The sequence below is a fragment of the Hemibagrus wyckioides genome, linkage group LG17, assembly GCF_019097595.1.
Source record: "Hemibagrus wyckioides isolate EC202008001 linkage group LG17, SWU_Hwy_1.0, whole genome shotgun sequence".
In the NCBI taxonomy this organism is placed as follows: domain Eukaryota; kingdom Metazoa; phylum Chordata; class Actinopteri; order Siluriformes; family Bagridae; genus Hemibagrus; species Hemibagrus wyckioides.
In genome coordinates, this window is record NC_080726.1 from 18,603,831 (window position 1) to 18,630,475 (window position 26,645).

General features: G+C 37.7%; 1 protein-coding gene and 1 non-coding gene across 2 annotated transcripts; one reads left to right on the plus strand and one right to left on the minus strand.

Moving 5' to 3' along the window:
• Positions 1-4,991: 4,991 nt before the first annotated feature.
• Positions 4,992-22,703, minus strand: mtnr1ba (melatonin receptor type 1Ba). Its single transcript, XM_058413089.1, has 2 exons — positions 22,209-22,703; positions 4,992-9,826 (listed from the first exon to the last, which is right to left on the minus strand). Exons 1-2 carry the CDS (start codon positions 22,438-22,440, stop codon positions 8,961-8,963), a joined length of 1,098 nt encoding a protein of 365 aa, XP_058269072.1. The 5' UTR covers positions 22,441-22,703; the 3' UTR covers positions 4,992-8,960.
• On the plus strand, positions 12,260-12,332 carry trnas-acu (transfer RNA serine (anticodon ACU)). Its single transcript has one exon. It is a non-coding gene; the product is annotated as a tRNA-Ser (tRNA).
• Positions 22,704-26,645: the final 3,942 nt, after the last annotated feature.

Consider the following 26,645-nt stretch of genomic DNA (forward strand, 5'->3'; position numbering starts at 1 on the left):
AACACGACCCAATTCACAGCTCACTTTATCTCAGGCTGCTCAATGCCTCTTGAGGTGGAGGAGAAAGAGAAGGATAGAACATTAGAACGATAGAATCTAGATAGATAAACAAAATGCTTGTATATTTCTTAAAGTAGAAAATGATAAGCTACTTAATGTCACCAAGTTCCATTAGCACACACACACACACACACACACACACACAGGGAACCTATCAATCCTTCTATAATTCATAACCCTTTCCACTTCATCATATTTCACTCTACAACACAACCACCCAGTTTCATAAAACAGCCACTTTGTAAAAGTTTGATGCTCAATCACTTTTATAATTTATAACTTTTTTTCCCCAATCGACGAAATCTTCTCTCTAACAGAGAAAAAAATAAAGTAACCTACTGTGGATTTTGTACTGAAATGAGACAAGACAGAGAAAGATTGACTAAAGGAGAGAAAGATGTGTGAATAAGTGACTGATTTTTGGCTTAATGATGCAGACTAACTTCCTTAATCGCTTACAAATTGAGGTCAATGAAAACAGGTTTTTCTGATCCACATACGAGAAGACAAAACAGGAAGAAACGAGTTAGTGAGAGGATCATATCCACTGCGATCTGCAGATAAAAAGAAAAGCTAAAATGTTTTAACCATAAGACGTGTGCTGAATTCAAATCTTCCTGAGAAATTACACACATCATTCCTAATACTGAGAAATCAGATAAAGTGCCAGAATAGTACTCAATTTAAATTAATTCAATTCAATTGAATTTAATTCATTTGTATAGCACCTTTTACAATGGACATTGTCTCAAAGCAGTTTTACAAACGTAGAGAAACAGAAAAAGGAGAAAAAAAATTATTAAATCAAATTATTAAACTATTTTATCCCTATTTTATCCCTAATGAACAAGCCTGCAGCGACGATGGCAAGGAAAAACTCCCTGAGATGATATGAGGAAGAAACCATGAGAGGAACCAGGCTCAGAAGGGAACCTCATCCTCATTTGGGTGACATCCTCATTTGGGTGACAAATTAGTCTTAGACAAAAAGGTTATTAAAATGTCAAGTATAAAAATTCAGTTGGGATTTAATTTGGGTAGCGCTTTTAACAATCGATGTTTATTAGCAAGCAGCTTTAGAGAAATATCCAAGTTTGGTGGAGGGCACTGCCCTTTTTATTGGACCCTACTGTAAGCGTGGTTCCGCCATCTTGCCAGCCGAGGATGATGTCCTCAACTTCATGGTTCCGTGGAGGATGCTGCTTGGTGACCCAGGTGGAGGACGCTTCCCCACCCCTGCCCGTGTAGGATGTGGCTCTGTCCCCTGGGCTCGGTTGAGGATGTTGTTTATTGGATAAGTTTCCCTTGATTCTCCCTTTTATGCCTTGCTATTCCTCTCACTCACACCTGGGGCATTCAACCAGTTAAACTGGGGGTGTTTCAGGAGCCACACCTTAGAGGGGGGACTATGTCAGGAGCTACAGGACAGTTCCCTGCCAGACCACCAGAGGGGGTGCTGGCAGGTGATTCATCTTGTTTGATTCATTTTGTTTGTGTAGTCCTCATGTGTTTTGTGCCATGCCCCTCCTCTTGTTCGCCATGTCACCTGTTCCCCAATTACCCTAGTGTTTTGTCCTATATATATATATATATATATATAGCCCTTTTGTATCTGTCTTTGGCAGTCATTGTCGTTTGGTCAGACGCTGTTATGTTTCCAGGTTCCCATGTTATCCTTACATTTTGTTAATCACGTTTTATTTATGCAGTGTCCTGTATTAGTCTTGTTTTGAGCTTTATTAATAAAGCAGTGCTTTAATTTATCGTGCGTGTGGGTCTGATAAACTGTTTGCAGGAGATCACTGCTACTACCATGGAGATCAGAGTTCAATCCCTGCTTCAGGCGGTGTCTCCTGAATGTAACACTGAGTCTTTAGAGCTTAAATGAGTTTTATGAAAGTGTCAGAAGTAAAAATAATTGTTTTCCATAACCTTCAGCTATGGACTACATTAAAGAGCACCTGCCTTTTATCCCCATGTTATTTTGTGTCAATTCCCGAGAGTTGAAGACAACGTTTAGCGTCAGAAAATCTTTTATAAAAAAAAAGCCCCTGTCTCATTCAAGGCTTTGTTTTCACTCTGCATGAGTCTGAATGTGAACACTGAGAAGAAGAGGCTTTACATGCACTTCGGTGTTCAGACAAATAAATCATTTGACTTTGTAGGGTTTTTTTTCACAGCTGTGGTAGATACAGGGCCTTAAAATCCCCACGTTTGTTTAAACCTGCCATCACTAGCTAGCCTTTAAATCTGTATGTTTATGAGGTAGATGTTTGGTAGATGAGGTGTTTTGACAGCATGAATAATGAATGATTAAACCCCACCCACAATAATAAGCTGAGGTCTCTGAGTATAAGAAACATGCTAGTACTATAATAATTAATAATAATTGTTAAAAATACTGTTTTGTCTCAAATTGACAGTCATCTCTGTAGCTGAGTTTGTGGTTGGTTATATGCACAGAAATTAATTTTAATTAATACTAATAAAAAAAACTATAACAAAAAATCTTGATGTCTTTAAACATTGCTATCAGTAAAAACTAGACCATTAGCTGTTTATTTTATTAAATTGATCCTCAATGTAAAGTCCACAAGCAGAAATTTTAAAATTAAATTCAACCTAAACAATTCCTACTGCTTTTGCAAGAGAAATGTAATCATTTCTGTATGTTAGTTGTTGTTTTTTTTCAAACACTCATATTAGAAAAATTAAGTTAGCAAATTCCACATGACTTATAAGTAAAATTTAACACAAAGTTTTAATATTCAAGTTAGACCGATTCAAATTGGGTCTATTGGGATAATGTATTTTTTCCAATTATCTTTATTATTTTAATAATAACCAGAACAGAATATTATTTAGCTCTCAAACTATGTAGTTAATAAAAAGAACCTATTTTTATTTGTCTTTTTTAATGTTTTTGTTAACTAGCTAACTTTTAAATCTAAATTTTTATTCACATTTTATGAATAAATTATGTTAATACAGTATATAGTAATATATTACAGAATATTTACCTTTTTCAATAGATATTTTATTAAATTCACCACCAATCCATGCAGAAATTTTGAATTTGCAGTGTTACAGAGATTTTCTCTTTTATTTGTTTTCTGTGTTAACAATTTAACACCAACTCTGGTGCATGGAACAACAACCAGAGAGTCCGATCTTCTAAATATATAATTTATTGATGTGTAAAATTAAACACTTCAATCACTCAGAATAATTCACAGCAATACAACATACATGTTTTGTTCCTGTTGTCATATATCAGTCGCAGCATGCAGCCTCACTGCTCACTCCTACAATCCTTTAGTCCTGCATTATACATAATGTGTTCTTTAAATAAAAAAGGTTCATGCACAGTCTTTTTTTTGCAGTATGACAGCACAAGTGTTTGGCTTTGTAACATTATCACCTGAACTGTACTGAACCGTGAAATTTTCAAAGAAAACTTTGATATATTGAAGTCAACAACACACCACCATGAGAAAATGTTCGTTACTAAGTTAAGCGTACTTTGACAAGTACTGAGTTTGGATGTGTAAACACAAAAAATACAAACATTACAGGTGTCAGTAAATGAATAATCAGCAAAATATAATATAAAAGACTCAACTCCAGAAAATAAAAGAATATTTGTTGTTGATCCCAGGATTTAATTCATTATGATTGAATTTAGACCCATAAAAAGAAACAGAACCTTGATATTATGTTCTTAGGTTATTTTTTTTCCATATTTTGTTTCAGTCTAAAAAGATACAATGTGGCACCATTTTTATGTATACTAAATTAGTTATGATTAGAGAAATAAATGACTTTTCCAAGATGATCTACAGCTAGATCACCTTGAGCTAAGTAAAAGTAGCTATGAATGAGTTTTTGGGAGAAGTTTAAGTGGTTATTAAGAAGCTAGCTCAGCCCCCTTGTGGTCCAGGGGCAGGCTCCCGCACTCTCATTGCCATGGCCCGGGTTCGATTCCTGGGCAGGGCGCCACCCCAGCCACTGAAGAGTTAACTCTCAGTGCCGGTCCCAATCCCGGATAAAAATGGGAGGGTTGTGATAGGAAGGGCATCTGGCATAAAACCTGTGCCAAATCATGCGGATTGAATGATCCGCTACAAACAGTGGACCCTGCCATTGCATGGGACTAACGCTAGGATAAAAAAAGTTAAGAAGCTAGCTATATTCATGATTAGCCCTATGGCATGTCCTGTGGTGATGATTTAAGTATTTGGGTAACTTCTGATAACGAAAATAAAGTTAAAAAATCCTTGTGTTGGGGCAGGATTGAACAAAATTTGGTACCAAACTGAATTTAGACAACTAAACATAAGTCATAAAAGTGCATTAGTTGCGAAAAATCCATAATATTGCACTACATATTTGTGCTCAAACAAATTTGAGAAACAACAAACAACCATATATGTTAAAACAACAACAAAAATAATAATAAAAAAATAACCCTGACTAGTCGAAATTATTCAAAACTTTTTTTACTCAAAGGATCCAGGATGATCAGTGTAGCTTAATTACAATAGTTACCTTCATTCAACAAATGAAACATAAAATTGACATAGCAATGGAATATTTACGGTAAGAACCTTGTCCGTGTTACTAAGCTGAGAGAGTGCACAGTTATAAACAATCCTGAAAGCAGGTTTTAAATACTAAGAGAAGAATAAAACTCAATCTCACCATGTCACAGATTGTACGTCAATGTTACTAAGATACTTGCATAAGATATACTAACATAGAAGTAGACAATTCATAACTGCACATATAATTCGTAGTGATTTTTTATTTATTTATTTATTAATTTTTTTTTTTTTTACAAACTTTTATAATGTGACAAAGTACTATAATTTTGGGATGACACAGTAAAAACCGTATTTGATAAGAATTTTTTCTTATATGTATTTTTTAAAATGAGATATATATTACTCAATATAAACACTTTTGCTTGATTTTAATAAAAAAATTCAAATAAAATAATGAAAACATTTAAAAGAGTGATGTTTTTTGTATGTCGCTGTTATGTCACCCACCATAATGCTTTACCCAAGCCTTATTGAGCATTATTAGCATTTATTAAAATACTCTCAAAGTATTGCTACAACATTGCAAAGAATCATAACACAGTTAAAAAATACTTTCGATTCCATACACATTAGAATACGAGGATACTTGCTTAAGGTACTAAGATACTACGATAATCAGTTACCATCTTGACGGATGGTGAGATGAGTTTAATGCATAGACTTACACACTGTGTGACAAAAATGTTGTTACTAAGATATTCTTTAGAGTTGTAAACTGAAGAAAGTTTCCTAACATCAGTCTCCTTGTGCTTTTAAATTCAGGCTTCACTTTATACACGTTCCCAATGTATTTGAGGAACTTTTTTATTTTTATTTTTTTACTAAGTGTTCCAATACACCCTCATCAGCTTCCCCTCATTTACACAATCGCGACAAATATATAACATTGATTGACATCATTGAAATTAAACTGACAATTTCTTTAGTAAACAAATTTGGTGTGTTTCTAAGTGTAAAATTTTTGACTTTTGCTAAGATCCAAAATGAATGAATATCTCAAACCCACTAACTTACTAATAGAAACTGACCATAAAGTTAACAACTGTATGAAGCAACTATTTACTTCTGAGAGGTCAGGGTAGGTTCATGAGGGGGAAAAAAAGTATTGAAACACCAAGCTGGGAGTTGTAAAACTCTAAATGTAGAATTTTAGCAAACTTCAACATACAGTTATTTTTTTATGGCACCTTGTTGGGAAATTTATGTTAATCAAAGCCTACCATTTCTAACAACATAACTTCTATTCGATCAATAACTTGAGTTTTCACTGGAACACAAGTAGCATATAAATTGACCTTTCTTTAGACATTTAAATGCTACGTTTATGCTAGAAAAAGCAAACAACATAGGTATGACTTAATATTAGCGTCATATCAGGGCTGTTTTCTGATCAAGAATCCATTCAATACTTTTATCAAAACAACATATAAGTATACATCACTTGAACAACATATTTCATTGGTTCATTAAAATTGAATTATTTGATATAATTATATAAACACTTCACTGAGTTCAGTCTTAACAGTGTATCTACATCGTCCACACTGTTGTGCAGGTTTTAACACAGTTTCACTGGTTTGACTTTGAGGCTTAAATAAATATAACTTAGTAAATTTGAGGCATTTATGAAATTTGCTTTGCAGATGTGACGTGTTTGAGGCTTTTTTAACATCAGGCACATTTACATAGAGTTAAGAGCTCACAGTTCAAAGTCTTTGTGAACACATAGTACATACACACACACACACAGGTTACAGACATTTTAAATCAAAAGTTTTAGATAAATGGAATTGCAATCCTGAACATTTCAAACTTAGTTTACTAGCATAGAAATCTTTGACTAATTTTAGCTGTTTTTTTTTGGCTATTAACGTTTTGTGTGCAATTATGATTAGCAGAATTAAACTATTTGTCTCACTTTTAGTAGTTTAGCACTATTTCTTTCATGACCCATTCTCTAAAGCGCTGTTTGATACATGATCTCAACTTGGGGTTTGAGGTTTTATGGAAAAATGAGTTTATCAGTTTGGATTTCTTTCTAGCTAGAAATTTTAAGCAAATGTTACAGAAATGGTGCTAACACAGGGCACATGCTGAGTTCAGCTCTACAGAGCACTCGGAGAGAAATTCAGCTAGGAAATACAGAAGGACGTTGTGTGGAAGGAATGCCAATAAACTTGTTGAATTTCTCTTTCATTTACTTGCTAAACAAAATGCTAATGCTGCAGAAGTCATAAAAAATGATTGGATCCCTGGGGGGTGTGAATATCATTAAAATTTTTAAAACATTAAAAGCAGTGCCAGGAGTGCGTTTACCTACAACACAATCTCCTTAGCATTAGGGCAAAATAAAGTAGCTGGATTTTAAAGCAACATGGGGTGCAAAAATGCAACAAATTCATTTCCACCCAACTTTACTAAAAGCTTGAATGAATGAAGCCTTTAAACTTGAGTTCATTTCATTAGCTAATTCTAAAAAGCTTCAAATTAGCAATTAAATTGAGAAATCTCAATCAACTGAGTTACTTAAAATAGTCACTTATATCAGTTGCTAAATAAATTGCAACAACGTGTTGCTCTGTATGTCCGATGCTGTATAAAAGGGTTTGATGTTCCAGCGATTGAGCTTGTTAAAAGTTAATGCCTTGCGCCTGGAGATCCATTACTCTAGCGTTCGCGCACAATAAAGAAACAAATACAACAATTATTGGACAACAATAATTGGACGCTTTGGGAGGCTATGTGATTTCGAGTTTAATGTAGTCTTTAAGTTCCTTAAAATTTATTTACTGCGCAAACAGTAACAAGGAAAAAGGTCGTGATTCAGAGGACATGAAAATGCTCATGAAATGAAGGCTTTTAAGAGTCCTGTTTGGCCTGTAAAGTGCAGCTGCTGTAGAAAAATGACATCTATAATGTAGAGTTGGGAATCAATTCACTCCTTTTTCTTTTCCTTACTCATAAACCTAAATCAGTTCAATTAAAAAATAAACCACAATTGTGCGATGCTAACAGAGTGTTTTACACATCCTCTTGGCAAACAGTGCAAGTAATGTTTCAGAATCGCTAACTGCCTTTGGTTCGTTTTAGTTACTGCGAAGGTTAAAAAGTTTCTCTCAGTTTTTACTTTGCAAACGCATTGTGTGCTGTTCAGAAGAACTTTGCAGCTACGAATACAATGTGAAGTTGTTTTAAATGGGTTTGTTGGATTAGAGGAGCTGAAATTTTCACCTTCTGATGTTTTTAATTTGGAGTTAAATTGTCGCTAAATTTAATAAGTGGGATTGGCACTAAGGCGTTATAGCTAATATTGTACCTGTTAGCATAGCACTGTTGATGCTCTTTTGTTAGATGTTGTATTTAAATAGAGAAAAATATTTTTTCCTGTTATCATAACTGTTATTGTTAAGCTATATTTGAATTTTGGTTGAATTTTCTGTCTTTTTAACAGAATGCTCTCAGGTAACCAAACAGCTAAACAGTCTATCGTTGAGGTGGGTGGAATTGCTAATGTTGTGTGTGGTAATGTTAGTATTCCTCACTAGCCAAAGTGCTAATGCTGCAGTAGACATACAAGTTGATTGGATCCCTGGGGTGAATATCATTAAAATGTTGCTGAAGGGTTAAAACAGTGCCCCATGTATGCAATTATTATTATTTAGCTTTTTGTAGCTTTTAGCTACATGCTACTTTACTAAAAGTTCAATCAACAAGGCTGATGTCTTTAAACTCGAATCCTTGTCTGGCAAGTTCATTTGTCTTAGCTGAAATTTTCCTTTTAAGATGCTACATTTCAAATTAGCTATTAACTTCCGAAATCTCAATCAGTTGAGCTACTTGTTTTGAATTGGTCAAGTTTATAGCTAAAAGCTGCTAATTTGCTAGTGTGTTGTAATGTTGAAACACTGTGTGTGTGTTAAATTCTGTCTATTATGAGCAATTTGTTTTGGCTTGGTGTGTAATATTTTATTATTAGTGCAAAGAATCATTTGTAAAATGTTAGCATAAGAAAGTTTGAAGCTATTTGTAACATGAGGGTTTAATTATTGTTATTTTTTCTTTCTTTAACTGAGGCTAGTTTATTTAAAAATTGGCTCAGTGTTGTTAATTTGTTAATATTATTAGAAAAGAGTTGCTAACTCCCGGTCCCCCTGTCTCGCTGTGTCCATGTTCCGCTGGAGAATTACTGGAAAAGTTTAATGCTGTATTGCTAACATGTATCATCTTACTGGAACTTGTCAAGATTTCCCCCGTGTCCTTTTCATCTGGATGGATTGTCCTGATATTTCTGTCTCATTAAATAGTCTCGGCTTTTGCCTGCTCGTTGTTGTTGTTAACCTGTGATTGCTTGTTACTTCGTTCTGTTCCACCCCTCGATGTTTCCTGCAGAAAGAGGCGGGGCTTGCAGATTGACATCAGGATGCAGCGGTACTCACGGCGGAAGTTTTGATTGAGCAGCCCGTATACAACGGCATTGAGGCACGAGTTAAAATACGCCATAAAATAACTGACCACAAAGAGCCAATCGGGAACCAGTGGCGCCACTTTGGGCGGGTCCATTGCGACAGCTAGGCCAATCAGATTGAGTGGCGCCCAACAGACGGCGAACAGCACAAAGACGACGAACATGGTGAGGAAATGGCGAACCTCACTTGGTCGGAGGCGGGGCCTCGTGTCGCTAGCCACCCGGCGCCTGACGTTTAGCACTAGAATCCAAATTCGTGCATAGCAGAATGTTACAATGGCAATGGGAAACAGGAAGTGAATGAAAACCACGGCGAAGGTGTAACCGGCACTTGCAGTTTGGCTAAAAGTGCAAGAATACACACGAGGATCATAGGTCAGTGACCCCAGTGCGAGATTGGGCAGTATGGCGACGCCCGTTAGAGCCCACACCAGTGTGATTAGAGCTAGCGTGCCGCCACGGCCATACACTTTGCTATAAGTGCGCGCATGGCAGATGAAGCAGTAGCGGTTGAGAGCGATAGCTGTGATGTTGAAGACGGAGCCAATAACGCTGGCGCCCATGATGAAGCCGCTAACTTTACACTCTGTCTCGCCAGGCAGCCAACTGGAATGCAGCAGAGCATGAAGGACCAGAGGGTATGGGTAACACACCACCAACAGGTCTGCTAATGCCAAGCTCACCACAAACGCGTTACCTGTAACACACACACACACAAAGATATACAGCATTAAATCTAACACAAACTCATGCACTGGTACGAACACTACAATTGTTTATCCGAATATTAGCTAGCTTTCTAGCGATCTCTTATTATACCAATACAGCAAGAAATAGCTAATTCTGGATCATTAGCCAAATAATTGCTTACGTGTGGAATCTGAACACTGTGTTTAGTAGCTTCCTAGCCAAAATAGAACACTATTATTTTATTTTATTTGATATATTTCCATCATGAACATTTCCATCATGTTCAGTGAGTCTCTGAGGTAAAAATTCTGTATTACTTTAGGTCACTTGTTTATTTAATGCTAAATGATTTTCACTTAAAGTTGACATTTTATCAAATTTCTTTTTTTAAAAGCTAATTTCTATTTTTAGAAAGTTGATTTCTTTTAAAAATGGACTAATGAAAAGCTAACTTGTGGTTTTTAAAGTTGACTTTAAAGTTGATTTCTGTCTAAAATTTGACTAAATTACTTAAAGATGATTTCTGTTTTAGTTGATTTTTATTTTATTATTATTATTATGCTACATCTGACTATTATTTATTTAATTTAATTTAATTTTCAAAGTTCATTTCTATTTCAAGTATTTTTTTTTGTTTACATTTAAAGTTGATTTCTATTTAAAGTCAACTTCTTTTTTATTTTGTTTTACTTTTTATGCAAAGTTGATTCTGTCTTTAGATGACTTTTACAATAATTTACAAAAAGAAACGTTGCTGTAAATGTTTTGAATGCTGACATTTTAAAAAGTTGACTTTTTATTTGCCTCCCTTTTAAAGTTGATTTTTAAGTTTAAAAAAATAGGTTGACTTTTGTTATAAAATGCTGATTTCTCATTTTTTTCAAATCTTTAGAATTTCTTAGGTTTGTCATGTAAATAATCAATTTCTTGTGCTACAGCTGCACACTGCTCCCCGGGCCCTGTGTAAAATTAAAGTAGATGTTTTTCAAGCTTTGATTTTAAACATTTATACATCAAGATGAATGATGAACTCTCGCTGTAGTTATTTACTTCTTTAACCCATTCAACAACACACGCCACTTGCAGCTGCTTGGAATCGTATATTTCTATGAGAGCAATGATCAAACCCTATGTGTGTGTGATCAAGCAACGGTGTAGATCCCCATATAGGGTATACATAACCCAAGTTTGTGTGTGTGTGTGTGTGTAAACAAGACTGATAAGTTCAGACAGAGTTCAACACAGAATTCAGTACAAGAGAAATCAACTCAAGCACCCCTACACACACAGACACACACACCCTTACACATGGACACACACACACACGCATGCACACACACACACACACGTACATTGTAATTAAACCTTATTTCCTAATTAAATCATTAATGACCTGAGACAAAGGGATGCTTTCTTGCTCTGCTAATGAATTCACACACAAACGCACACTCACACACACACACATTCCAAGTCTGTTCCTAATACACACTTGTCAACTTGGGAATGCAAATTTATGTCTCGAGCGTGTAAACTTGATGGAGAAAAAAATAAAAACTAAAAAAAAACACAGAACGGTGTAGCAGGAGCAGATTCATCAACAGGAACACACACGGGTTTGGCAGCAAGAAAGATGAAGCTTAAGTGATTTCCTTTGAGATTTACACTCTCAATTTCCTTCGCTCTAATTAGCTAGTGTCATTTAGTTAGCGGGGTAAAAACAAAGTCTGATCAGAACGCAGATAATCTAATTAAACAATCCTTTGGTAGCTTTTTTCAGATCGCATTATCTGTGCCATTACAGCACAACATGAACATTAGAGCTTTCTTTAGCGCTATATTATTACCTGTAACCTTCTGACCCCTTTCGTATCCCACACACACTACACTCACACATTCGAGATTCAAGGCTTTTTTTAATTCGGACTAGCCTGTGATTTTAAAATACAAAAGCTAATTTTCTGCAGGTTCGTGTGACCACATGCGTTCAGCCAAAAGCCCTCTTCGGAGGAGGAGCTTAAAAGAATCCTGTGCTTCGCCAATTCAAGCAAAGTTTTTCACCAAAAAACGTTCAGGGTCTTTGGATGAAATATTAGGGCACTTCGGAGAGGTGAATGATTCTAATGATGCTACAATGTCAGTGAAATTCGATCACGAGCTGACTTAGGATTATAGAGTATGTCTGGGGATCATACACACACACACACACACACTCACACACATGCTTTCTTTGTCCAGACTATGTTGTAGATTTTTATTTTATGATTACTACCTTATTAGCTCACTACTTAGATATTCTAGCAAAAATTGAAACATTATAGGAAAACATGAAAGAGTTTTACTGCAAAAAATAAAGACAATCAAGTCTCCAGAAGAACATTAGCCACAGATTTCCTTATAAAACTGTACAAATTTTACCTTTTAGCAAATGGTTATAATATGGGCACTGGTGGCTCAGTGGTAGGGGTTTCTAGCCTACTATGCAGAAGGCCTGGGTTCAATTCCCAGCCAGTGCCCAAACCCAGCCACTGGATGCAGTGCCGGTCCAAAACCTGGAGGGCATAAGGCATAAACCCTGTGCCAAGTTGTTGTGTGGACCAGTTGGTCCACGGCGGTGACCCCTCACACACAAAAGATCAAAGAAAGTAAGTAGATCATCACACCAAATACTGATGTCGTTTCATTGATTGCTTTTTATGCTTCGTTTTTAAACACATAATGCTTTTATTTTAATGTAATAAACATTCTTCTTGATTTTTTTTTGGAAAGTTGTTGCCCCTGGTTGAGGAAATTTCACACAATTCTAGTGAATGTGATGAAGGAGCTCGATGACGTTATCAGGGACAATTTTATTAAACAACAATAAAATGAAAAAAAAAAAAGTTACAGAGGCATCATTAAGACCTTATAACATCGCTGTGTGTGCATCGGTTTCGATAAAACACGGGTGGAAAATTTCCAACAACAATGAATCGTCAGACTAATGTTACACCAACAAAAATGCTAATGAAACATTATTAAAAGCATTTCAACCAATCAAAACTCTTTTAATACTGTCAGGCAAAAGAAAAAAAAAGAATTCAGCTTGTCTTGTGAATTAAGCGTACAATCCTCAGAACACCAAACCCAGAGTGAAGCATGGTGGTGGGAGCATCGTGATCAAAAACATCGAAGGACATCTCCAAGAATTTAAATGCAGAAACATAACAGACTTGTCAGAATAAATGTATAAAAGGATGCTGAGGAACTCTGGGGAGTAGTAGCTCAGGGATGAGGATGATTATTGGGCTATGAATCAGAAGAGTGTGTGTTCAAATCACACGACTGCTACCCCTGGGTCCTTGATGAAGACCCTTCACCTTCAGCTGTTTGGTTGTGTAAGAAATAAGATGTAAGGGGGTCTGTTAAATGTCGTAAAGATAAGCTCAGGGGATTAAAGCCGAAAGGAATGAACAGAAATCCACAATGTGCAAAAAAGTGGATTACTTCTTACTGTAGATGCCTGAAATCAATAACAACAAGGCTGCAACAAAGTAGAAATGGTGATCATTTGTGGTTGCCAAATACATTTTTTTTCCTCCTATCAGTTTAATTTTTAAAAAAGATCAGTTTCATTAAAATAATTTTTCCTTTTTAAAAATTCTTTAAAAAAATGTAAATTTCTTCACTTTTTCAACAACAGCTATAATCAACAACAACAAGAACAACTTGGAAACAATGTAGAAATTGTGATCATTTGGGGTCAAATTTTTTTCCCTCTTATCAATTTAATTTTTAATGAAAAAAAAAATCTTCACTTTTTTTTCATTTATAAGTCATACATCATTTTTGTTCATATTTGTAAAATGAAAATCAAACATGTTTTGTGTCTTTCCTACACAAATTTGAAATTTTGATACACACACTAATAGTGTATATTAAATAAATACAATCAGGTACACGTTTATTTGCCCTCATTGCATTCATAAAACGTTATTGAAACATTATTGCTGTTAGTATTATTGTTATTTTTGAGTTAGTATCAACAAATATGAATCCCAAACACACACACACACACTGTTCAACATGTGCTGTGTGCTCAATAAAATGTAACGTTTGCAAACTCATCACTCTGCATTAACAAGACACTGAAAGTCACCTTGTGGGGGAAAAAAACCCTAACACACACGCACACACACACACACACACACACACACAGAAAATAAGTATCATTCATGTTTACAAAACGAGAAGAAAGTATGATGGAGGAGAATGATGAGTCAGAGTTTACATGGGCTTGTCATCACATTTTTAGATGAAATGCCACACACACACACACACACCTTCACCCTCTCTCTTTTACACAAATGAAGAGGAATATGATGGATGAGCAGAGCAGCTGTAAGAGGATCAGATGAATCAAAGTGTAAATCAAAGGCAAATGACTCTCTCTCTCTTTCTCTCTCTCATGCCTCATAATGTAAAATCCTTATGCTTTATTTGTCAGACTATACTCAGGATTGCGCCTCTCTCTCTATGTCTCTCATCCCCCCCCCCTTCTCTGCCTGACCTTCTTAAACATCAAAGCATAAATGCCCTGATTTTACCCACAATCCCACTCTATTCCCCCCCTAATCCTGTACATAATAAATGGAAGAAGATGACAGCGCTGTTCTTCTTCTCTATACAGACTCTAGCATTTTACCATCAGGTGCACAATTACCCATGATTCCACCTGCTTTTCCTTGTGATTCCATCTCTGTAATTGACTTTAAAATAAAAGGAAGTCGCTGCTGCCAAAATTGAACATTGGGTCCTTTTTAATCGCCTGGAACTGCTCCAAGAAAATTTTGTCATAAATCAAGCTGAGGGTATTCATCATTTTACCCATAATTCCATGCAAATTTACTTACAGAATATTTCCGCTTTCTACTCCTAATGTTGAATAATTTTACCCATAATTCCTCCCAACTGGTCTCAAAACTCCACCTAGGTTTACTTATACACTTTCACTCAGCTTTTCTCAGAATTCCGCCAACTTTTTCCCCATAATTTCATCCGATCTTGATGAAACATTCTACTGAATTTCATCCATAATTTCTATACAGTTGTACTCATAATTCCACCCAACTCTCTGTAATTCCACCAAATTGTATCCCCAATTCCACCCAACTGTCTCCATAATCCCACCCAATTGTACCTATAATTTCAGTCAATTTTATCCATAATTCCAACAAATTGTATCCATAATTCCCAACTGTCTGTGTAATTACACCAAATTGATGCCATAAATCTCCCATTTTCCCCCATCAACATCCCATTAAAATTTCCCCACTTTCTTCATAATCAATTACTTTACCAACATTATACTCAGTTGTATCAGCTTTTCTACAGAACAGAGTGTATTCCCACTGGTTTCCGGGCACGCTCTATAACGTATCATAATCTTACTAAACTTAATACTATAATTATCTCTAATATGAATCCACTTGAGTCGTTACACAGAGCAGCGGCATCACGACCTCCCCATTAGGACCTACGCTGGTGCCGTGACCCGGACCGCATCCTTCAAAAGTTCACAAGGACGAGCCTGAGCTTACTTTGCTAACTTGTGTTTTTTTTTTGGCTTATATTTGGCCTGCTGGAGAAAGACACAAAAAAATAATCAAGATGTCAAAGCAGCAGATCACTCTAGCACAACACACTGCAGACAAAACGGATTAGGTTTGTCACGTCTTCAGCCAGGCCATTAGAAGAGACAGTGCAAGAGCTATAAACTATAGAGTCAGCAGTCCCAACACACACACACACACACACACACTTATTGAGGGCATAAATCCACTCAATTCTTCCACCAATCAAATCCAATTATAAAAATACACTATTAATAAGAACTTTATTATGTTCTCATTTCTTATTTCTGCCTCTACCGATAATTCCACTTTACGTTAGCCATAATTTCATAAAGGTTTGCATATGTGATTTAATAAAATCAGATTTACTTATAAATATCATCCCTTAAAGCCTGAACAAGTCTGTGATTTCTGTGATTTATGGAATTTCCAAAAGTATGCGCTCCTATACAGAATGTATTCCATTACAGATTTCTAGGATTTGTGTTCATTCATCTACAAGATCATTAGTGAGATCAGACTCTGATTTTGGGATGTTGAGGAGACTCCAGTTCCAGTTCATCCCAAAGGTGTTCAGTGGGGTTGAGTCAGGGTTCTGTGCAGGACACTCAGGTTCTTCAACTCCAACCCTAACCTCAGCACCATGTTTTCATGAAGCTGTTTTATATTCAGGGGCATTGTCGTGCTGTGTAGGGAATCTGTAACACTCCAGCACATTCTAGACAATACCATACTTCCAATTTTTTGCCAACAGAACCACATATATGTGGAGTGGTCAGGGGTGCACACACTGTTGTCCATATAGTATATCATCTTTAAACAGAAACAACATGGCAGCTATCCACTTGAGTTTACCTATAATCCAATCCAATCCCAGCTATAATCCCACGTTTTCTTCAATAATAACGATAAGGTGATTATGGCAGAAATATGGTCCGTAACCACCTTAACCATCTGCCATAATCGCGCTAACCAAATCATACAGCTAAAAAAACATGAAAGTAGTGTGTGTGTGTGTGTGTGTGTGAAAAAAAAGAGAAAGTAAAAATTAAAAAAAAGAGAATGAAGAACTTCACCAAGCAATGTCTTTCATATTGATCACACACACACACACACTACTTTCATGGTGAAAGATTGGCCATTTTTCACACACTTACATACACACACACACACACACCAGTAATTTTGCACAGGAGCTACAAGCCTGATATATCTAACAAGTCGATCAAATGCAACACATTTTAGTGGATCTACATGATCATACTTCATTATGCGAAACAGGGTCTGGAACGACACCAAACTGCACCAAAACAAAAAAACGCACAATAATCCAGTTGTCCACTTCCTATTATATAACACACAAGGTCAAGTTTTATTCTTGTGTATAGATTACAATAAATCCACTCAAGTCACTACATAAAGCAGAGTCATCACTGCCATCCCTTTCTGACTAATGCTGGTGCCGTGACCCGGATCCTTCAGGGGGCTTAACGTCAGCATCCTTCAGCAGTTCAAGGGGACTTCCCAGAGCTTTTATTTATTTTTTGCCTGCTGGAGAAAGATACAGAAAGTGTCTACATATAACCAGCAGTCTGAACACACACATACACACACACACACACAGTTGCAGTAGCCATTAAACTAATAAGATCACATTCAGAAGAGAATGTGTGGTTGAAGAGAAGCAAACCTTTAACAGAAAGATGTTCAGGCAGTGTTGAAGTCAATAAGAATCAAAGCTATAAATGTATTTTATGTTCCTGTCATCATAAATGTACTATCTAAAGAAAAGAGCTTCTAGATCAGAAGAAGAAGAAGAGAAAAAAAAACACGCCTGAACTTATGATCCTTATGGTGTACGGGATAAACTGCTCTGTCCTTGAAATATTGATGGGTCCTGACCAGGAGGGGAGATGAAGAAACACAGGCTGTGTGGCTCAGCCAGAAAAATATCACCGTGCCGTTAGGAGCAAAACACTAAATCTTTCACCACCTGACACACAGGTTATCACGTTGTGAAGTGAAGTCTGGAAAAAAAAAAAAAAGCTTCAAATGATGCCAGTGCTGAGGTGGGCCAGGTTCCCTACAAAGCCCTTGATTGCTGGAAAAGTGGCAGCAGAATCACAAGCAGTGCAATTTGTCCACTCAACAGCCTGAAAAAAACCTCCTGATGTTTGCTCTAAAAGAACTCCAGCACAGTCAGAAACAAGGACATGACCCCGAAATTATTCTCAGTCCCTCGAGAATTAAACGAAAATCGAGCAAATTCCATGAAATTCTGAGGAGTTCACACTTTTCCAAAACAACTTTATGCAGATTTCAGCATGCGACTTCACTAAACCCATCAAGCGTGTGTTGAATGAACCTAACAGATTTTGAAAAAAAAAGAACCCAAAACAGCCACAGCAACATCAAGAAGAAAGAATCTCAGTGAAGGGACTGGAGGGACTGATTCCTGATTCCTTTTGTAACAAAAAAAAATAAAGAATAAAAACAAAAATCCACCCTTCATATGAGAAGGAATCTTGACCTCATGGGACCTCAAGGACAGGTATGAATGCTTGATTTTCCAGGATTTTTATCTACATAAGATGGAACAAGTACAATAATCATTAATGTATTGTGTTGCTGAACCTGAACCATCTGCATCCCTGGGGTTGTTTGGAGATTTCATTGGTGGTGTGCTGAAAACAGTATTCAGGAAATAAGCCAATGGCCATAGATATGGAATACACAACCTACAACTCTCAGCAATATGCTGTGTTCACTGGCCTTAATATCTAGCAAGAGCTGGCTTACCATATATGAAGCGACCGGATTTGCACCATTTCTACTGATATTATGAGACTCCTAGTGGATGTGCTGTTCGAACAAGATCCTGGCTGTATCTCAGTCAGCTCTGTAGTGACTCAGTATATAAAAACCCAATCATATCAAATAAAATTTTATATGTTATATAAATGTATAAATCACACGTTTTTGTCATGGTGCTTCAGTAAGGATCGTAGGCTAGCAAGTGGACTTAAAAAAAACACTTAAAAGCTGTCAGACTAACAAACCATATACTGTGTAGTCTGTCAAATGAAGATTTAAAAAATCACTAACGTATAAATCAGGAGTCAGTTTGAGAGCTACAACAATGCTAACAAGCGACTTGTTGACGAAGTTTGGTTCTTCTGCCATATTTTTCTAGCTGAGAGGCTTTGTTAAATATAACGTCATTTCCAGTAAAGGAACATGGTGAGCATCGATGCTGCCTGGTTTTTACAGTGCATTGTGGGATTTATTAGGAGCAAACATGGCAGATTCCCATGCAGTGGACTGACTGGATTTGAGATTGTGAAAGACAGCCTTTAAAATGGTTTCCTCCTTGATCAGTGCGCTGACTACTGAACTAGGGAGCTGATTGAGACGCAGCCCCTTTAGTTGATGATCACAGCAGCTACATAAAAACTCTGATGTCTCATGGATATGACAGTGTTGGGTTTTTACATCTCTGTTGCTCATAAAGGAGAAAGTCGGAAACGGACCTGCGGGAATCAACAGTGGAATTCAATCAGTCAGCAGATTCCACACCATAAAGGATTCAAACGATAGCGAGAAAGCATGTGGTGCATCCAAACAGTATCCTGTAGATCATCAGCTACCTGCTTATTCAGTCTGAGGAAGCTGTTTTCCTCACATAGAGGCTTTAGATGTCAGTTCTTGAGATCCTGTTGATTGTCAGGAAGAAGAAAACAAAGCCTTTGGAGGGACTGGAGCATTCAAGAAGTGAAAGGTTATTGAGTGAAATATGAATCTACCCAGAGGCAAGAAAAAGAAGAAGAAGAATGAGGAGGAGGAGGAGGAGGAGGCCAGTCAGGATGGAATATTACTTAGTCTGGAGAACTCTAAACACTATAAATCCAGACCAGTTCAGACATCAGACACAGTCTTTGAAACCATTCCTGCTATAACTGTACCTTAGGGCTACCAGTGAGTCAAGCAGGTTGTATGAAGTAAGACTACATGCACTGGTGGTCAGAAAAGGCTAGTCAGCCTCCTTATCAAAACCACGGCTTAAAGACTGTTTATCCTTAAGGGGTTTACAAAGCCAAGCAGTAATTGCTTTGTTTTGTTGCGTTTCAACACAATTAACCTTGAGAATGTCTACCTAAATGAACAGTATGCGCTTTGAATGGTAGATTGGGACTGTGTCAGGTTTTAAAGGTCAGATTACTCTTAGAAGGTACAGTAGCATGAATGGAAAAGATTGATTTCTGTCTACAGCTCAGACTAGGTTTTAGGTCCTTCACACACACCTTCATACAGTCTGGACAACTTTGATGCTTGTTATACATGCTGTTCTAATACCATGAGTTGGAAACCATAAAACCATATGGAATTGGTCCCCGGTTTACTGCTATACCAGTCTCCACTTTTCTAGGAAGTCTTGAAGACAAGAAGGTACTTAGTCTCCGTTCCAATTCATCACCAGTGGGGTCGAAGTTATGGCTCTATGAAGGTCACGAGTTCTTCCCCACCAACATCCACATCCTGTGCACTGACTTTGGAACAGGTTTGGACTAGGCTCGTCAGTCCCAGTGAAAAAAAGAAGTTCTAGAGAATTCTGCTTTCCCCAATACGCTGGTGTTTCTGAAATCACAGAAATGAACCTAAAATCAGCTTCACAAACTCTGCAGGAGCTCGCGATTTTTCAGAACAATCACAGATTTCTCGCAGATTTGTTCCGTCGTTGATGTCATGTGACATCATCATCATGACGCTCACTCAGCTGAAGCTCTTCCATTCACGGGCGTCTAGAATGTCTAATGTTCGAGTACAGCTCTAATAGCGTCCTGACGTATGTGTCTTCACCCAGAGGAGAATCATGTGATTTTAACAAACCAAGAAGATTTCTAGAGAATCCTGGAGATGCTGATTATTAATAATAATAATAATAATAATAATAATAATGAAAACGTTTTGTCCTGCTTTTCCACACTTTACATTACTTCACTAAAAATTCTGATTCCTTTCATCCAATTTTATTATACACTTTACAAAAGAAAAGAAAAACGATAATTTTTTTAATTGAGCTGCTTCTCTTGTCTACTATTTTGTGTTTTTACAATTAATTATGACTTTCTTTATTAGGTTTATATCATTCTTCTCACTTTTTCACATTATCATTTACTTTTTCACATTATCCTTTAAACTATTTAAAACAATAGAGCACCCGTAAAGACAATTTCATCTTCCTGAGTGTTTTTTTTAATAATAAATTATTTATAGCTATTTAGATGATGTGAAGCTGATTACAACTTCCTGCAGTAAATAACCTTCACAACACAATCTCATATTTAATAGTCTTTTTTCATATGAAAATGATTATTCTAGTAGTAAATGTCAATGTAAAAACCCTTACACTATGGGTGCACAAACTTTTGTTTTGTGGCATAAAAAAAATCCTAATTAAATTTTATGCCAAATCTTTCAAACATCCAACCTGATTCTTACAAAACGCCTGAGTTTACTAAATAAATCTTTCACACAATTTCATTCTATCATCACTCTCCATAATTCTACTGCATTCACATTTCAACCTGGCATCAAGTGAAGGTTTTTACTCAACCTGATCCTAGCCATAATTCAACTGCATCGTACATCTATTTCCACGATATTTTACACACTCAGCCGTATTTTAAGCCATGACACTTGACTGTATTCATAATCACAGCAAGGTGAAAACTTTGAAGTTCAGTTTTCTCTTTTTCAGACTGTATTGGAAGTAAACTTCCCTGAGAAGACCTCTTAAGAAAAGGGGGGGGGGTACTAAAGGTACTACCTTTTGTGAAGTGGTACCCTTATGTTGTGTAACTTAAGCGTGCATCCTTCACATGGACACAAGGTTAGTCTTTCCCTTTAATATGATTTAAAGCATAGAAATGGACCGTTTTTAAGAGCAAAGCTTTGAAGATACACTACATGCACCTTTCTTTGGAAAGATTACACATCATCATCATTCACAAAGGTGACAAGCAGCGGTTCAGTTAAGTACCCCCTTTTTTTCTGAGTGTGTAGTCTTTGATATTTGTCCAAAAAATAAAGGACACGGGTCTCTTTCTCTCCGTTAAAAACGGGAAAGGTCTGAATGCAGCCGTCTCTCAAATCCACGATGTTTATTCATGTATTAGTAGCACGCTCTTATTTTAAACAAAGAACGGATTAAACTTCAATTAAACGTAAAATAAGCGCTGCATATTAATTAACTACTTAAATTCAAAAACGTGTGCATGCATAACGATGCACATTAAAATATACAACAATGCAACAACATTCACGTACATTTATTTACACTGTCAATTATAAATGTACTCAGCCTTGGGAATGGTGTGTGTGTGTGTGTGTGTGTAAAACGTAGCCACCCGGAGAACCTGCGCGCACCACCTCCAACACTGGCTGCACCATACACCCGTTTGCACGTGCTGCAGCAGCAGCAGCAACAACAACAACAACAATAATAATAATAATAATAATAATAATAATAATAATAATCTCGTGGTACGTGGTTTATTTTTTGCAATACGCATTATATTTACATCTCGTTTCATTTTTATTTTCATGACACGGAAAAGCTGCAACAGTGTGCAGTCATTGCTGCCTGGGCACGTGAATGAAATCATTGTTCACGAGACGCGCGGTTGATCGGCAAAGCAATGACACTTGAATGCATGACGACTTAGATAACGATAACACGCCCGCGCGCTTGAGCATTGTCCTCCATGCTCATACACTCACCTGCGTTTCTCAGTTTTCGGTTCCTGAGCACGGACACAATGACCAGCGTGTTTCCCAACACGTCCACCACGCTAGTGAAAATCAACACGCTCGCGAGCACAGCCACTTGCCATGTCGGTCCAGGTCGCGCGCCGCTGTCCCCGCCGCCGCCTCCGGCCAACACCTCGGCGCCCCACGCGCGACCCTGCACCGCTTCTGTCCGGTTCCTAATGAGCACAACATCCTCGGGCATGTCGGAAAACTCCGTTCATTCAGACGTACGCTCTCTCTGCCATGCCTCCACACACACACACACACACACACCTCAAACAAAACAGCCCGAATCCGTCACATTTCGTCAAGTTTGGAGCTCGTGAGCTCGCCCATGTCTCGCTTGCTGCGCTCTGTGCAACCGAAGTTTGCTGAAAAGTCACTTGCACGCGCGCTCGCGTTGCTTCCACGGCCCGGTGCCTCGCGCGCTCGCCCAGATCCCATCCACAGACAGGCGGCTGTCGAGTCGAGTCGCGCGCGCGTGGATATGCCGGCGCTCCGCCCTCTTTCGTCGTTTCCTATTTGCATACAGAGCTGTGTTTCTGCTACCTCAGTTAGAAGGAAGGGTGTGCGCGCGCGCGCGCGTTTCTGTATGCGTTTGTGTGTGTGTGTTAATTATGAGAGGCCATAATACATACTTTCTCACACACACTATCATACCCTCACACACATACAACTATACCCTCACACACACACTATCATACCCTCACACACATACAACTATACCCTCACACACACACTATCATACCCTCACACACATACAACTATACTCTCTCACACACACTATCATACCCTTACACACATACAACTATACTTTCTCACACACACTATCATACCCTCACACACATACAACTATACTCTCTCACACACACTATCATACCCTTACACACATACAACTATACTCTCTCACACACACTATCATACCCTTACACACATACAACTATACTCTCTCACACACACTATCATACCTTCACACACATACAACTATACCCTCACACACACTATCATACACTCACACACATACAACTATACTCTCTCACACACACTATCATACCCTTACACACACACAACTATACCCTCACACACACACACTATCATACACTCACACACATACAACTATACCCTCTCACACACACTATCATACCCTTACACACACACAACTATACCCTCACACACACACACACTATCATACACTCACACACATACAACTATACCCTCACACACACACTATCATACCCTCACACACATACAACTATACCCTCACACACACTATCATACCCTCACACACATACAACTATACCCTCTCACACACACTATCATACCCTTACACACATACAACTATACTCTCTCACACACACTATCATACCCTTACACACATACAACTATACTCTCTCACACACACTATCATACCCTTACACACACACTATCATACCCTCACACACATACAACTATACTCTCTCACACACTATCATACCCTTACACACATACAACTATACCCTCACACACACACTATCATACCCTTACACCCATACAACTATACCCTCACACACACACTATCATACACTCACACACATACAACTATACTCTCACACACACACTATCATACACTCACACACATACAACTATACCCTCACACACACACTATCATACCCTCACACACATACAACTATACCCTCACACACACTATCATACACTCACACACATACAACTATACCCTCACACACACACTATCATACCCTCACACACATACAACTATACTCTCACACACACACTATCATACACTCACACACATACAACTATACCCTCACACACACACTATCATACCCTTACACACATACAACTATACTCTCTCACACACTATCATACCCTCACACACATACAACTATACCCTCACACACACTATCATACACTCACACACATACAACTATACCCTCACACACACTATCATACACTCACACACATACAACTATACTCTCTCACACACACTATCATACACTCACACACATACAACTATACTCTCTCACACACACTATCATACACTCACACACATACAACTATACTCTCTCACACACACTATCATACACTCACACACATACAACTATACCCTCACACACACTATCATACCCTCACACACATACAACTATACCCTCACACACACACTATCATACCCTTACACACAAACAACTATACTCTCACACACACTATCATTCCCTCACACACATACAACTATACTCTCACACACACACTATCATACCCTTACACACATACAACTATACTCTCACACACACACTATCATACCCTCACACACATACAACTATACTCTCTCACACACACTATCATACCCTCACACACATACAACTATACTCTCTCACACACACTATCATACCCTCACACACATACAACTATACTCTCACACACACTATCATACCCTCACACACATACAACTATACTCTCACACACACACTATCATACCCTTACACACATACAACTATACTCTCACACACACACTATCATACCCTTACACACATACAACTATACTCTCACACACACTATCATACCCTCACACACATACAACTATACTCTCACACACACACTATCATACCCTTACACACATACAACTATACTCTCACACACACACTATCATACCCTTACACACATACAACTATACTCTCACACACACTATCATACCCTTACACACATACAACTATACTCTCACACACACACTATCATACCCTTACACACATACAACTATACCCTCACACACACACTATCATACCCTCACACACATACAACTATACCCTCACACACACACTATCATACCCTCACACACATACAACTATACTCTCTCACACACACTATCATACCCTTACACACATACAACTATACTCTCTCACACACACTATCATACACTCACACACATACAACTATACTCTCTCACACACACTATCATACACTCACACACATACAACTATACCCTCACACACACACTATCATACCCTCACACACATACAACTATACCCTCACACACACACTATCATACCCTCACACACATACAACTATACTCTCTCACACACACTATCATACACTCACACACATACAACTATACTCTCTCACACACACTATCATACACTCACACACATACAACTATACCCTCACACACACACTATCATACCCTCACACACATACAACTATACCCTCACACACACACTATCATACCCTTACACACATACAACTATACTCTCTCACACACACTATCATACACTCACACACATACAACTATACTCTCTCACACACACTATCATACACTCACACACATACAACTATACCCTCACACACACACTATCATACACTCACACACATACAACTATACCCTCACACACACACTATCATACCCTTACACACATACAACTATACTCTCTCACACACACTATCATACCCTTACACACATACAACTATACTCTCTCACACACACTATCATACCCTTACACACATACAACTATACTCTCTCACACACACTATCATACACTCACACACATACAACTATACCCTCACACACACACTATCATACCCTTACACACATACAACTATACCCTCACACACACACTATCATACCCTTACACACATACAACTATACCCTCACACACACACTATCATACCCTTACACACATACAACTATACCCTCACACACACACTATCATACCCTTACACACATACAACTATACCCTCACACACACTATCATACCCTCACACACATACAACTATACCCTCACACACACTATCATACCCTTACACACATACAACTATACCCTCACACACACACTATCATACACTCACACACATACAACTATACCCTCACACACACACTATCATACCCTCACACACATACAACTATACCCTCACACACACACTATCATACCCTTACACACATACAACTATACCCTCACACACACACTATCATACCCTCACACACATACAACTATACCCTCACACACACACTATCATACCCTTACACACATACAACTATACCCTCACACACACACTATCATACCCTCACACACATACAACTATACCCTCACACACACACTATCATACCCTTACACACATACAACTATACCCTCACACACACACTATCATACCCTTACACACATACAACTATACCCTCACACACACTATCATACCCTCACACACATACAACTATACTCTCACACACACACTATCATACCCTTACACACATACAACTATACTCTCTCACACACTATCATACACTCACACACATACAACTATACCCTCACACACACACTATCATACCCTCACACACATACAACTATACTCTCACACACACACTATCATACACTCACACACATACAACTATACCCTCACACACACACTATCATACCCTCACACACA

Bases quoted from the DNA above. Each gene is read 5' to 3' on its own strand.
- mtnr1ba (XM_058413089.1), bottom strand. From the start codon at position 22,440: ATGCCCGAGGATGTTGTGCTCATTAGGAACCGGACAGAAGCGGTGCAG. The intron at 9,827-22,208 runs GTGAGTGTATGA...TGTGTGTTACAG, and splicing joins CCGAAAACTGAGAAACGCAG to GTAACGCGTTTGTGGTGAGC.